We start from the raw sequence: 15,200 nt of genomic DNA, 5'->3' as shown, positions 1-15,200 counted from the left end.
CATATTGTAATGTAGGGGTGCTACGTTCGCGGACTGTACCTGGAGGGAGCGCGTTGGGACCTGGAGGATGGCTGCCTGAGACGCTCCCACCCCAAAGTTCTGGTGACAGAGCTGCCCATCATGCACATCATACCTATAGAGGCTCATAAGGTCAAGCTGCAGGTGAGTAGACAACATTGAGACACTCGTTTGCCAAAATTGCTTATAAAAAACCCTAATGGCATGGAACGTGTTAATTATTATATGTAGAATAAATAAATGATTTCTGAATATTGAAATAATATGCGAGAACACTTAGTGTTAAGCAAACTATCAAGTACTATTTCTATTTGTGTTCACTTGACCGCCTTGACTTATTCAAGGAAATGACCTTGTCTAATTTAAAACTAAAGTAAATAAAACTTTGTGGTTACCTGCGTCACGAAATGCAGTATTTCTTATTAACACACTTCTATTAAGAAGTTGTATTTATTTATCTACTAGCTGTCGCCCACGATTCCGTCCTCGCGAAATTAAAAAAAAAACATACTATTTGTTTTTTTTTTGTGCCTATGTGTTATTCCAGACTATGTTCTACATCTATGCCAAATATCATCAAGAACCGTTAAGCCGTTCCAGAGATATCTTCTAGCAAACATCCATTCATCAAAACTTCTCCATTTATAATATTAGTAAGATTATTATTAAAAACATTTAAGAGCAATTTTTTATTGTAGAACACACTGCGAACGCCGGTTTACACGACATCGCAACGGCGCAATGCTATGGGCGTAGGCCTGGTGTTTGAGTCTGACCTATGGACCGCCGAACACATCAGCCACTGGGTGCTGCAAGGCGTCTGCCTCATCATGAATACGGACTGAACATCTCTGGACATTGTAATACAAAGATACAGTAAGGTTAACGCAATAGGTCACTGCAGGCAATCTGTTTTACAGAGGAACACGCGCGTCGTAAACGCGTACATGACGCGTCGACGGTTTAGTGACCAAGAATAATATGTTAACAAAAATGATACAAACTTGCTTACACATGTCATAGAATGAAAATAGGTTAAATATCTTTAAATTTTATTATCTGTAAGCTTTTACTTGATGTTTAAAGAACATTATATAAAAAAACCACATTATATGATTCCTATATACCAATTTATCACACAAGTGACGATAATGTCTTGCTTAGATTAAATGAAAAAAATTAAACAGGAGTAATTTGAGTATTTGATGAGATATTTCCATTGATCTTGCATAAAATTACTCGAGCTAATTTTAAATGCTATGGTTTTCCACTGTCAAAAAGATTTTATTATAGCTGTCGCCCACAACACCTTCAGGTGTGAATTAAAAAAAAACTAAATTAGTATGCCAAATTTCATTATGATCTGTTTAGCCGTTCTAGAGACACCTTCAAACATCCATTCATCCATCCAACCATTCATCTAAACATTTGCATTTATATATTTTACCATATACATTTATTTATCACATTTCTAATATAATACATTTCATATAAAAATATGGAATTATATTTATAAATTGCATTTATATTATTAGTAAGATGGTTATCTCAGTTTCTGAAAAAATAGTGGTGGAAACCCATAGTTAGTCATCAATGCTACCAACATAACAAACAAAATTTGTTGATTGATTGAATCTTCTCTTGTTTCTAACATAACTTATGTAATTGTGTATTAATGAATTAAATAAAGACTGATTTTTTATTACTTGTTTTATTTAGTTTCCTCGTAATTTTTGTGTAAATGGCTCATATCTGGTTCTTTGCCTTTACTTGAGGCAAGCAGAGATTATAAAAAGATGTACTCAAAAAGTCATTCAATGGCTGCCATTTCACCCAGTCCTTGTTCTGTAGATATTCTTTTGACTGTTCTTTACCAAAATAATGCGGGTCCTGTAGAATACATTACCTTTAAGATAGTCATATTTTTGTTATTATTAATAAATTTGAAAACTACTGGACTGATTTCAATTTTTTTTTGTTATTAGAAAGCAACATTATCACTGAGTACCACAGGCTATATAAGTAATTTTTTTAACTCCATGTGCGATATAATTGGAGAAAAAAAGCTAGGTATTTATAAAAATGGATAATTCTCAATTATGGAATACAACTTGGACTAATATGATATGACTCTTGAAAAAAAAACAATTTTTAACTCTACAAAAAAGTCAATCACTACCTAAAGCAATGTATTTTATACTCTTTCGGTGAAGAAACAAGATAGATAATGGAACTATTACCACTATTAAAAGGCTGGTGTTTCTTTCGGAGACTGTTACTCCCATGACCCCTTTTGATGAACAGTCCACATCTCCTCCCATCATAATAGGACTACCAAAACTAGTAAAGTGCAGCTTTAAAATATCTGTTATCTTTTCCAGTTCGTCACCTTTATTCACATGAACAATTTTGCATGGAACATCATACAGCTTGTCAATAACAAGACAAACCTAAAAGATAATTATTTATTTATAAATTTTTCATTGAGTAAAATATTTTAAGATATTTATACACAACTTTCCAGCGCCTTTTTGAAAAAAAAAAACAGGAACAATGTGCCCGTAAATAAATTTGTTAAAAATAAAATTTACCTCAAAACTGCCAATCCATTGTTTCGATCCCAAAAAGTTTTTAGGCTTATCTTCTAGTTCAACTAGGACTTCTTGAATTTCTTTTATAGATGGTACTCTATTTATATTCTTATAGTTTAGGTTTAACCAGGAACACAATGTCTGTAATGTTCTGTACCCACATCCCCAGCCCTAAAATAATATAATTCGATCATTTTATGCTAACCTAAGTTTGGTTAGGCTTCCTTCATCTCCTTGTAAATTACGCCTGAATAGTGAAATCTTAGGTTACCCTATCGTCGAAACCATCACACCCATAATGATAATATTGGTAATTGCCTTGCACTAAATAACAGTTTTTATCCGATTCATTGGACAAAATATCATGAATGTTTGTCAATAAAGTTGATGTCATTTTTGTTTTTGTTGACATTAGACTTTGACATTGACATTGACTTCTTGGCATTAAGTTTTAAAAGGCAAAGGAAGTTATCAATCGGTCTGGTTATAAAATTTTTAAGTTTTTTGGTTTAATATTAATTTATGTTATGTAATATTTTTTTTAACTTATTCTCGAATTTAATCGTTGTTTTATTAGTGAATTTAATTATCGGACCACATGAAAAAAAAGGGAAAGAGATAGATCACAACAATAATTGTCCATGTCGTTCGGAAGTAGAAACTCACTGTTAAATACATTTACTTATTGTTATTTTTGATATGGATGTCATGTTTTCCTAATTACTCGTAATCAACCGTAAATATCAAGTAAATATTAATGACATAAAAGTCAGGGGTAACAAACCTTTAAATGTCACCGTGCAATCAAATAATATTGATTTGTAATTATTGTTACCATGTAGTAGCGTAGGGATCATTTGAGATCTCCAATTTAGTATATATATGTAAACAGGTTTTCCGCGATCTGCAAGAAAAAGGCAAAGAAGGCATAAATCATCCTAATTTTGCTAAGTATCCCATACATTGAGAAAAAACAATAAGGAACTTGCAGAAAAATACCAAAAAAACAAATGATGATAAGTATGCTAATACAAAGAATTAAATATAAACGTTTATTGACGTTAAAAGATAACCAAAAAACAATAAATATTTTTTTATACAAACCGGTAAAATGTTTAATTAAAAAAATATTCCTGATGTCCAACTGTTGTATAACAAATTTCTCAGAAGTTTTCGCTGCCATTATCGTGATAATAATTGTTATAGATTCAGCTATCATGAAGTTATGACTTTACAGTGTACACAACTACAAAACAACTTAAGTACCTACATTGTTACGTAATTTGAATTGTAAAGTTTGCGTTTGCTCGTTAATTAATTCAATATTTATGATTACAATTCGAAGATGACTTTATTTGAATGTTATACTAGGCTGGATCCCGGATATGACTTGCCTAATACGTACTCGTACCCTCAATGACTTTTAACCGTAATAGGGTAAACAGAAATTATACGTCAATTTGTTAATTAAAAAAGAAAAAGGAAAAACTTATAACTTTTGAGGAAGGAATACGAATCGTCAACTCAATCGTCAACATCGATTCAGTTATTTACACTCCAGGCGGTCACAATGGATTATATACAAATACGCATACATCTTACTAATGCACCAGTTTAAATGGATGGATGTTTTGTTTGAACGTACCTCAAGAACGACTAAAAAGATTTCCCTGTTTGGCATAGATATCTCAATAGTCTGGAAGAATACATAGGCTATTAATTAAGTTTTTTTTTAATTTAGTGTGTACGGAGTCATGGGCAAAATAGTACTACAAACGTTGCGTTTTAGCAACCGCATTTACTTAATAATTTTTGTTCAGAAATAATAAGTCTTTAAAATATGTCTCGTAATAAAAACAGTTGACAGTGTTTAATTCGCGCATGTTTTTAGTTAGTGATACTGTTTATAATATATTAATTAAACATAACGTAATTTTGAACGTAAACAAATATTATCTATTGCCTAATTCATGGAAACCAATCTTCAATTAATTAAGCTGAAATTGAACAGGAAAAATAATATTATTTGTTTGAAATATTTACTCATTACTTGCCTAATATTGACCCTGAGTGGCGGCGAGACACGAGCGGGGCGGGGTGGAGGGGTCACGTTGAAGCTATAAAAGACATTGTTCAAATTAAAACACATAACATTTGTAATCAGGTTTCATCCAGTACTGCATTTATTTAAATTATCCAAAATGAAAACCGCTTTGGTACGTACATACAAACATTGATTATTTTTAAATATTGATAATTCATTTTCCCACCAATTTTATTAAGATTTTCGTCTAGGTTATTTTTTTTTATTTTTAACATTTCGCAATTTTTACTCACCAATCTACGATTTCATGAATTCGCTTGGATTGGAATGGATAATTGGAATTATTTAAATTAATTTCCATAATACAAATAATAATTATTCATTTAGTTAAATTAAGAAAGGTTTTGAATTGCCTGGAATGTGAAATCATCTCTAGCGATTTCTGGCTGAATAGATACGTAGGTTATTCAAAATCGGAATAATCTTAAAACCTTTAAGACAATACAGAGTAACCACAATTCTTTTTTATAACACACGGGAAAAGAAAACAAATTGAACGTACGTCACTCTTTAAAAATTAGCAGGCTGTTCTATGGCTGGTCTATGTCAACCGGACAAATAATAATTTTTAGCTTAATTGAGCATCAAATCTACACACACAATTAATAAGAAACACCTTACAGTAAATTTTATTACCTAAATCTTTTCCTGTAGATGTCTAATCTGGAATACAAAAGTGTTGCCAACTTAAATTTAAATTCAAATATTTACATGTAAAAAATGTATACAACCTCTTTCTTTATGTTTATTTTTTATTTCTCAACTTTTGGTTAAGTTTAGTAACACATTTTTTGCCTTCAAATTTGTTTTTGATAAATACATTAATAGAATATAGTAATTAGAATTTTAACAAATTATTTAGTATTTTAGTTTAATTACATATACACTGCATTTTCTCGAATATAGGAAAATTTTCATCACACTATATTCACTTACACTTATTAGGTATTCTCAATTTTGTAAGACAACATGGTTTTGTACAGATGTGTCGACAGTAAGAACTGACGTTTAAAAATATGTAAACAATATTATTCTGTAACTCAACATCACGCTATTTGATCAGTTATTTAAATAAAGACAAAAACGAGAACACAAACACGTCGATGATTGTTGACAGACCTTTTTAAAGAGGTTATCTAAACATATTAAATCTACAACTAACTATAATTAACTTTTGTTTATTTTTTTAATGATTTCTCTTAATAGGTTAACTCTGACTGACCCCAGATTGGAATGAAAACTGATAACATTTATTTACTTCTATTTATCTTTTTATTTCCACGTTCCAAAATATTCGGCCAGTGCATTTATCAATAATTAAAAAAATAAAAAACTTTTTTTTCCAGATCGTTCTATTGGCTTTGGTTGCCTTTGCCGCAGCCCAAGGTATTTATTTAACGAAGACATTTCCTTCTTTCGAAGTATAAAATCTATATGACAAACATATATTCAAATGTTCTTACCTATCTCAAATAGTAATAAAATAAAATCGCATCAAAAAACATTTAAAAGAGGAAAATGTTTCGGTACACAACACTGAATATTTACTCACATTTATATAAGAATAGCAGTTGCCCGCGAATACGTCCGCGTATTTAAAAAAAAAACTAGCAATAAAGAATCCTATCCAATGCAAACAAACGATGAAATTACTCTTTAAATATTAGTATACATAAGTATTTATGAGGATTTTTTTTAAAACATTCACAAACATTAACCACTTTATACATTTTCTTTTATTTGCAGTTCATGTCGTGGATCATAATCCTTCAGAAGGTACTTAGTTAAATTCTTGTTTTGTAGACATATATTCGCAGTTAAAATTAAAACAAAATACTAAAATAGAAACAATTAAATTCAAAAAGTATTGTTTTATTTTCAAATTTAATTCATTTCAAATTAAAATAATAAAAATGTGATAATATTTCATATCTATTTTTTTTTTCTATTTTTTTTCTTTTATCTATTACACAGACATTTTCTTATTTACAGTCCACGTGGTCGATCGTAATCCCTACGAAGGTATTTAATCGTAATTTACACGTCTCTTTATAATTTTTTTTTTTTAAATGCATAAAAGTTTTCTTTTTATTCCAGTAAACGTTGTAGATCGCAATCCATTGGAAGGTTCGTAATTAAATATGTAATATTTATAATACATAACAAAATTATAGTTTATTTATAAATTAATTAATTAAAAAAAAGTAAACGAAAGAAATATTTTTATTACAGTACATGTAGTCGACCGTAATCCTAGTGAAGGTATTTAACATTTTTTGAATAAATAAAATAAATGCAGCATAATATTTAAACTGTAAAAAAATAATTTTAATATTTTTTACAGTACACGTGGTAGATCACAATCCTTCGCAAGGTTCGTAACAAAACAAATAAAATTTAATAATAAAAATTATTTAATTTAAAAATATATACCACAACATACAATAGATTTTGAGCAAAAATCTGAATAAATAAAATCGTACTTGTTATAAAAATAAAACCATTTGCTTTCAGTGCATTTTGTGGATCACAATCCGTCAGGTACGTTCGCAAATTCGTCAAATTCCAAAAACAAAAAATTCTTGTAATTTTTACATCAATGTAATTTCCAAACGAAATCAAACCTCAAACGTCGCCAATATCCTTGAACCAAACAAATGATTTGAAAATATGTTTGTTATATGTACTTGCCTTCTTCTATTATTTCTCTAATTACTATTCTTATAAAATCATAAGCTTAGCGTTCGTGGGTGTTTTGCACGAAGTAATATTCGCATATTATTTTCAGATGGACTCAACAACCCAGATGGTTGTAAGTATACAATTGCTTATGTGAAAAAAAAATCAGTCCCTTCTTCTTAAAATTAATCATTCTGTTGGAAGAAAGATTTGCTGCTTGCTTTCGTACAGGCGCTTTTTGAATCTTATGTATCTTACGTCTTCGTTCAACTTTCAAACTGTTTATCAGTAATTAGAGATCAAAATAAATGAATTAATGGGCTAATAAGCGGCTCTACTAATTTTTAAATTACTATTTTTGTTTAATTTTTCAGTCGTCGTTGATCAAGGTTTCTACAGGCCAAGCAACCGTAAGTAACTACATGTACTGTAAAATAACAATAATGAACCTACTAATTATAGGACGGATCGAACAAGTTGACATCATGTAGTTTGTAAATCAACTTTTGAAATAATGACGAGAAACCTATTCTATTCACCATAAGAAAAAGTCTATAATTATTTTTTATTTGTTATATTAGTATTATAAATAAATATGTTCATTTATTTACATGTTTTCTATAATATATAACAACACATATTAATAAAAAATATAATTGGTAATATTATAATATAATAAGATTGAAGTAATAATATATTGTCTTTTATTTTCCAGCTCCCAATGGTGGCTATGAACAAATAAGTAAGTTTATATATTATTATAATTGTCAGTATAACTTGCCCAACATTTATAAAACAAATATTTTATGTTCTCCAAAATGTTATCAAAATTTTATGATATAAAATTTTTTTAAATAATATTTTTGTCTTTTAGGCACTGGACCAGCATACGTTGACTTCGGAAACCGACCATACGCTGGCAAACACTGTAAGTCCGATGAAATGCATTTCAAATCATTCTTGTGATATCTTTTTGTGCTGCGTTTGTCCATAGGCTAATTGAAGGGAGCGTGCTATCTAAAATTTTTACAATGTTTCTATATTTTCAGACAACAACCCAGACCTTCGCGGAGGCAAGTAGACCTCGAGCACTACGCAATAATAACATCTTTAAAACATAAATAATTAAGTTAAAACAAACTTTACATTTTTACAATGTTAAATAATTTCCCAGTTACTGTAATACTCCGTTACTTTGTAATAAACCAGTAAAACTTTCTACTATTTCCTGTGTCTTATTTACAACCTAGATCAAAAACAGAACATAGAACCTAGTAGTCGAACCTAGCTCATGTAATTTTAGAAATATGAGTAAAAATATAGTTATGAATAAAGGTACGGTTCTAATACCTAGTTTCTTAACATCGGCATTAATTGCCTCAAAGATTTGGCAGAGCGTCATCTATTAAACAAAAAGGAAAAAAAAGAAAATTTACAAGAGTCATTCTTTTTAAGGTTCCGTACCTCATAGGAAAAAACGGAACCCTCATAGGATCACTTTGTTGTTCATCCGTCTGTCTGTCAAGACCATTTTTTACATCTTATTATGCTTAAATCCGTTTAATCAAATCGATTTCGTTTCAAGTGAAATTCAGATATCGTTATCACTAGATAGATAACGTTCATAGCTTAACATCTATATCAAAATCAGTCAGTTCACTAACAATACACAACAACAGTGTGTTAAAATCATGAAGCTCGTGTTGTTCCAGATTGTTCTGCTAGCCGTACTAGCTATGGCTAACTGCCAAGGAGGTAGGCTACGTTTAAAACATAAATATGTGTGTTTCTCTTTACGAAGATGATGTTAATGTATTTATTTATAGTGTACAGTCATAACATACCTGCAAAAAGAATTGAAACCAGCTGTTCTATTCGTAGTAAATTCCTGCTTCCACCTTAATCCACTTTACCATAATAATAAAAATAAATGAAAATAATTATTATACTTTTAGACATTATTAATTACTCGTAGAATCCTTTGGCGCGAATGGCGCGCTTTCACTACCAAGTCATGTGTCAGAAGAGAATAGTGAGGGGACATAAACGTCGACATTTTAGTAAAGCTAGTGTTGCGTCAGTACACCGGCACATTGTACGATTTTCTTCCTAACAGTAGTTACAAATGTTGTTTTCTTAAACACAAACAAATTTTAAATATACATTCTAAAATACCTATGTAAATTCGATTTGCAAACTTGAACTTTGAATTACTTTTTCTGTTTTTAAAGTTTTTCTTTTTCTTATGTGTTCTTAGTCTTTCTACTTCTTTGTGTTTACAGTTCAAATAGTGGACCACAACCCTTTTGTAGGTAAGTTGAATGTAACTATATTTACGCTTGTTCTATGTTTTGTCTATGCCTTGGATTTTATAGCTGGCTAGGAAATAACCATGGGTTTATCGACCCTTATGACGACATATAAAATATTCCTTTAACAAATATTGTTGTGTGGGATCACCGTTTAATAATTTTTTTTTAAATAATTGGTGTTTAATAACCTCAAAAATAGATAAGGGATAGTATTTTCGCACCTAATCGTTAAGGCCGTATTAAATTTTCTAGGTTTATATTTTACATTTATAGTTCAAAAAGTCTTTTAGTATAAGAGTAGAGAATCTTACTTCTTACTAATATTATAAATGCGAATGTTTGTATGGATGGATATTTGTTTGAAGGTATCTCCGGATCGGCTGGACGGATTTTGATGAAATTTGGCACACATGTAGAACATAGTCGCGGGCGACAGCTAGTAGAGATATATGCAGGTTGTGTGAAATAAAAATAATCATTTGCATCTTCTTTTCAGATCAAGCCATCAACGATAATCCCGACAACTGTGAGTACTTTTACGATAACAACAGCACTGATTTAACGCGTGCGCAAACAATTTAGATGAAAAAGACATCTTCAAAAACAACCGATTACACAGAAATATTTTTTTATCTTGTATTCTTTATTAATACCTAATATTCTAAGTTACGGCAAAAGAACTATTTGCCAGTATTTACAATCCATTATATTTTGGTTTCAGTCATAGTGGATGAATACTTCTATAAGGCGGCAACTTGTGAGTTTATATTTACAAATAATTATTAATTAATTTAATAATAATCCGTCTCTACATCGCCAATGGACACTACAAGTTTAACTGACAAGAGGATATTGCAAAATCATGAATAGTACAACTAAGAGGCATACATAGTTCTTTTCAAATATTTTGGCCCAACGTCATGCTCATGCTGCCCAGTGCTCTCCCCAACATCCCACTACGCCTTGCTATACCTAACATTGTGTTCTGCGCAGCGACTCGCACGAAATTAAGACCCGTCAAGATATCTGAAAACTACAAGAATTCAAACATTAAGATTGATCTGTTTTAATTTTATTGTTACAGCTGCGCCTGGTGATTATGAAGAAATCGGTGTGTATTTCCCAATTATAAATAAATTGATTATAATTATGTAGTAGAAAAATCTCAAGGTGGTTTAAAAATAGTTTTATAAATGTTTATTTCCTGCAGATATTGGGCCCGCACTGGTCGACGATTCGGTTCAAATACCACCTTATCCGTACAAGAAATGTAAGTACACATTAAATACATAAATATTGAAGAAAACAGCAATTGGTATAAGATGATTATAATCTGTCTTTTTTTTTTAATTATTTAAATTCAGATAAGAACTTCACAGCTGAACCTTTTTATTTATTTTACAGATGATTCGCCGTACTTGCGTGGAGGAAAATAATTCAACGAGTAATTGTAAATATAGTACATGAAAAATACATAATGTCATTATATTTCATATGTATATTCACAATAAATAAATATATTAGAATGCACTTATAGTGAGTTTTATTCATAAATATAATTATACAAGTTGACAAATTAAGTGCCAGTATTATTTATGGACACAGAAATAGCATATTAAGATTATTTTATACACGTATTTAAATATATTTTAAGCAATGAGTTTATTACTTATCAGTTATCTATACAAACATTATAATGAGGAGAGATATACATTGATTGATTGTTTACATTAAATAGGCCCTGAAAGTATTAAACCGATTTGAATTTTTTTCACTGTTGAGAATCATAACTATTATGAGCTATATTTATTACTTTTTTTATTTTATGACAAAATCACGGTCAACTGCTCATTTATAGTTTGCTTGTTGTATTATTTTTTGGTAGGCGCCATATATCCATGAACCCCTGACACTAATTTAAGCGCCATGTAATATTTTACTGCAAAAAATTAAACAAGTAAAATGTCTAATTTAAAAAGTATCTATAATACAATTAATAACAAATGTGAATCCATTTCGATACTAGACATAAAAGAAATTCAACTAGTTTTTTACCTAAGAAAATTTCTAAAGAACTCCATGACAATAGACTGATTAAAAATAAATTGATTGTGAAACTTGCCATGGCGTTTTCACACACCCTGACAATTACAACGATTGTTTTATTGATGTGTCCATCTTCTTTGATAATTAACAATGTAGTAATTAATGTGACAATGAACAAGATGAGAAGTCACTATATAAAAGGAGGAGCAGGATATATGTGACAATGAGTTCGAGATCTGATCACAGGACACTCTCGCCATGTCGCGTATCGTAGTGAGTAAATCTTTGTTATAATTTAATTTATCTTGTTATATGTCTCATTTATTTACTTTTATTTTACATGTTGAATACTATCTTAACAGTAAACGTAATCAAGTTTTCGGGTTTTAGTTATAAGTTTTTTGTCCGTTTACATTTATTACGATACATCGTAAGTATATATAATAGTAGATTTTTAATTTTATTTTGTCTTTATAGATTGTTATGTGCCTCTTCGTGCTGGCGTCCGCAATGCCCAACGACGGGCACGAGCCAGGACACGAGGAGGGCGCAAAGCATCAGAAGATGCCTGACTCTGAAATGCCCAAACCACACGACCTTCCCAAAGTATCAGCTCCGCCGAAGCCTCTCGACAACAAGCCACAGCCGCCAGCCGCAATGGGCCATAACGAACAGAAGAATTAAAAATTATAAACTTATGACTTCGGCAACTCAACCGTACTAGCGATTTTTTAATGAAGTTATGTATGTATGTATCGCTTAATAAATGAATATATTGGTCGTAATTCAAGACATTTTTTTCTTGGTTAACTTACTAACAATTTAAAGTTTCTGCATATTTCAGGATTTTGTAAATACTTACCCTGTTCATTAACCTTACAGGTGGAAATGAATAAAACATATGATTTCTTTAAAAATGTATTTAAAAGATAAAAAATATTTACAAACCAGTCTTATTTTGTCCGCTAACCATTTCTACAAGAAGTTAAGAAATGGATGTAGAAATCTTATACTTTTTCTATCATTACGTACGGACCTGTGTCCATCTAGTGTTTGCCTACCAGCACAGCACCACCGTGCCAGCTGGCGCCGCCGTGACCCCAGCCGCCGGCATAGCCGCCCAGTCCCGAAGATTCCACCACGATACCCGCGGCAGCCGGTGCCACACCCACCACGGCTGCATTGCCGCCGCCTAGGACCACGCCGTCCTGAGCGTTTCTAGCTACGGCGTCGGCCACTGCCTGCGCCTGCGCCGCACTCGTAGCCACCGCAGCAGACTGAGCGCGCGCGGCATTGGCGATACGGGAGGCTTCCACTGCTCTGGTGTTAGCATAAGCGATGGCTTGCACACGTGCTGCGTTAGCGACGCGGTCAGCTTCCGCTGCGCGGGCTAATTCCAGTCCGGCCGCGGCAGCCGCTCGTCTCGCTGCCTCCGTAGCCCTGGCGTTCTCAAGGGCGGCGGCCTGGGCACGCTGCAGGCTAGCGACGCGGGCTGCGTCTAGGGCCTGGGCGTTTTGAATGGCATTGGCCTGTCGGGCGCGAGCGTCGGCCTCAGCGGCGCGGGCGGCCTGGATGCCGGCGGCGGCAGCGTTAGCGATCTGTGCAGCCTGCACGGCCTGGGCGTTCTGCAGCGCACTGAGCTGGGCAACACCAACGGCGGCCGCGTTGTTCAGGGCTGTGCCGCTGCCAAGCCCGGCGCCACCTACCACAGCCGTGGCAGGAGCAGCCACTACGGCGGTGGCGGGGGCCGCTACTACGGCAGGCCCGGCGATGATGCCAGCTGGTGCAAAGCCGCCGACAATTGCTCCACCGCCCAGTCCATGCCCTGAGCAAAGTAAAGTAAAATGTTAAATGTCATAAACCACCAAATCATTTTAACAATATTGTGAGTTATTACAACTTGTACCTACATATTATATAAACAGTTCGATTATTCAAAAATGATTACACCTCCTTAAAATAGCACCTCAAATAAGGACCTATTGGTGATGAGTAGATGTATTAATTGAAAGTTACATACATTCATCCTTTACAATAAATCCGTATTTAATTAATAGTTATAGGAGTTTAGACAGTCACACATGTTCCGGTGCTAACTACGGTAATTCGAAGTTTTGTATAATGTAAAATCGTTTAACTGTTTTACATACCATCTCCAAGAACTCCGGACGCCACGGCGACGACAAAGAAGATCTGTGGAATAAAATATTCTATTTTACGTCCTAATAAATAAAATTGAACTTAAAATTGTTATTTATAACTTTTAATATTCGATCTTAAAAAATATATTTCATATTCTCACCGTAAGACGGTACATCGTGGTTTGTTGCTGTAACAAGTTGCGCCACCGAGAGAGGCTGGTTGCTTATGCCTTCCTCAACATTGTTTACGCTTTTATACCACACTGAAAACTTAATTAGCAATTACAAACAGGCGACCGGAGCAGTTACAAACAAGATGCTGCTTTACTTGTTTTAACTCTTCATCCCTCTGCTTGGAAAACTATTCAAAGACTTGGTGGCAATATATGTGAACTGCAAGTTACTAATCCTAACACTTTTGAATTTGGATTGAGATATAGTTCCCTTTGTTTCGATAAGAAGCCTAAATTATATAAATTCCAATGGTGACCATAAAGATATGTGGCTTTCTCGTTATTTTGTGAAAATTGTGAGATAAAGTGAAAAGTAGGATTTAGTAGATATTTACATATTTTGGAATATACGCGATTCACCGTAAATTGTAGATCTATGTTAAAGATTTTCTATTGAAAGCGAGACAAAACTTTGAATAACGCATCTTATCTTAATTTCTACTCAATTTCTTCTCTTCGCTCTACAGGCCTTTGTGGTCGCTGGTTTGGTATCACTCTGTCTCTACTCTTGGACAGAGAGAGGCGTCACAGGTCTGCGAATGTCAATCTTGTCCCTGTTAACCCCTCGCCCCAAAGACATAGTAGGTAAGGGTTGCCATATTGTCTCTTTTTATAAAGAGCATGATAAGGATCAGATTTGTTATTTAATGCTTACATATTTATTTAATTTTTAGTAACTTATATTTATATGCATCTCACCCCTTTCAAATTGCCGTTACCCTTTCCATTATAAGTAATTTTAAAGATATTTCGACATATATTTATGACAGTCATAGCCCAGTTAAGGAATTGTTATTTTATGTGGACCTATCGTGATAAGCGGCACTTGACGAATGTTGTGTAGGGTTTTACTTATTTTACTCTAATAATGTCAGAGAAAATTAAACTAAAGATGACAACACTGGAGTATAACATAACTTTTAAAAATTTTTTTGGCAATAATTTTTACATGAAAGAGTTTCCTTATCGTCTATGTGTTTAGCTTAATAAATCTACTAATATTATAAATTCGAATGTTTAGATGGAGGTATGTTTTTTAGAAGAAATCTCCAAAAAGGCTCAACGGTCCTTGAAAT

General features: G+C 32.6%; 4 protein-coding genes and 1 long non-coding RNA gene across 8 annotated transcripts in view; 2 read left to right on the top strand and 3 right to left on the bottom strand.

The window, feature by feature from the left end:
* The window catches only part of Dhc98D (Dynein heavy chain at 89D), a 36,282-nt gene extending 34,920 nt beyond the window's left edge, over window positions 1-1,362 (top strand). The window contains 2 exon segments of the mRNA XM_013307053.1: window positions 16-162; window positions 717-1,362. Coding sequence (XP_013162507.1) covers window positions 16-162; window positions 717-863 — 294 coding nt within the window. The 3' untranslated portion in view covers window positions 864-1,362.
* Window positions 1,363-1,493: 131 nt separating this feature from the next.
* Window positions 1,494-3,028, bottom strand: Ufsp1 (UFM1 specific peptidase 1). The gene is made up of 4 exons (XM_013307590.1): window positions 2,881-3,028; window positions 2,610-2,780; window positions 2,259-2,468; window positions 1,494-1,908 (listed from the first exon to the last, which is right to left on the bottom strand). Exons 1-4 carry the CDS (start codon window positions 3,019-3,021, stop codon window positions 1,765-1,767), a joined length of 666 nt encoding a protein of 221 aa, XP_013163044.1. The 5' UTR covers window positions 3,022-3,028; the 3' UTR covers window positions 1,494-1,764.
* Window positions 3,029-4,663: 1,635 nt separating this feature from the next.
* LOC106114403 (uncharacterized) lies at window positions 4,664-6,053 on the bottom strand. Its single transcript, XR_001227721.1, has 3 exons — window positions 5,650-6,053; window positions 5,350-5,376; window positions 4,664-4,726 (listed from the first exon to the last, which is right to left on the bottom strand). It is a non-coding gene; the product is annotated as an uncharacterized LOC106114403 (long non-coding RNA).
* Window positions 4,717-8,618, top strand: LOC106114402 (uncharacterized). Of its 4 annotated transcripts, XM_013307591.1 has the most exons (13): window positions 4,717-4,825; window positions 6,060-6,099; window positions 6,460-6,489; window positions 6,706-6,735; window positions 6,811-6,840; window positions 6,946-6,975; window positions 7,058-7,087; window positions 7,228-7,254; window positions 7,502-7,525; window positions 7,767-7,802; window positions 8,108-8,134; window positions 8,267-8,320; window positions 8,442-8,618. In XM_013307591.1, exons 1-13 carry the CDS (start codon window positions 4,811-4,813, stop codon window positions 8,471-8,473), a joined length of 405 nt encoding a protein of 134 aa, XP_013163045.1. In that variant the 5' UTR covers window positions 4,717-4,810; the 3' UTR covers window positions 8,474-8,618. The 4 variants fall into 4 exon arrangements, with proteins under 4 accessions (XP_013163045.1, XP_013163046.1, XP_013163047.1 ...); XM_013307592.1 differs by lacking the exon at window positions 6,706-6,735; XM_013307593.1 differs by lacking the exon at window positions 6,946-6,975.
* A 4,071-nt stretch (window positions 8,619-12,689) lies between these two features.
* LOC106114141 (protein TolA-like) lies at window positions 12,690-14,797 on the bottom strand. The gene is made up of 3 exons (XM_013307235.1): window positions 14,053-14,797; window positions 13,901-13,943; window positions 12,690-13,575 (listed from the first exon to the last, which is right to left on the bottom strand). Exons 1-3 carry the CDS (start codon window positions 14,065-14,067, stop codon window positions 12,797-12,799), a joined length of 837 nt encoding a protein of 278 aa, XP_013162689.1. The 5' UTR covers window positions 14,068-14,797; the 3' UTR covers window positions 12,690-12,796.
* Between the last annotated feature and the right edge of the window lie 403 nt (window positions 14,798-15,200).

This window comes from Papilio xuthus, unplaced genomic scaffold (genome assembly GCF_000836235.2).
Source record: "Papilio xuthus unplaced genomic scaffold, Pxut_1.1 DF828142.1, whole genome shotgun sequence".
NCBI lineage: Eukaryota > Metazoa > Arthropoda > Insecta > Lepidoptera > Papilionidae > Papilio > Papilio xuthus.
Note: the sequence above shows the minus strand (reverse complement) of the source record. Positions and strands in the feature narration are given on the sequence as shown.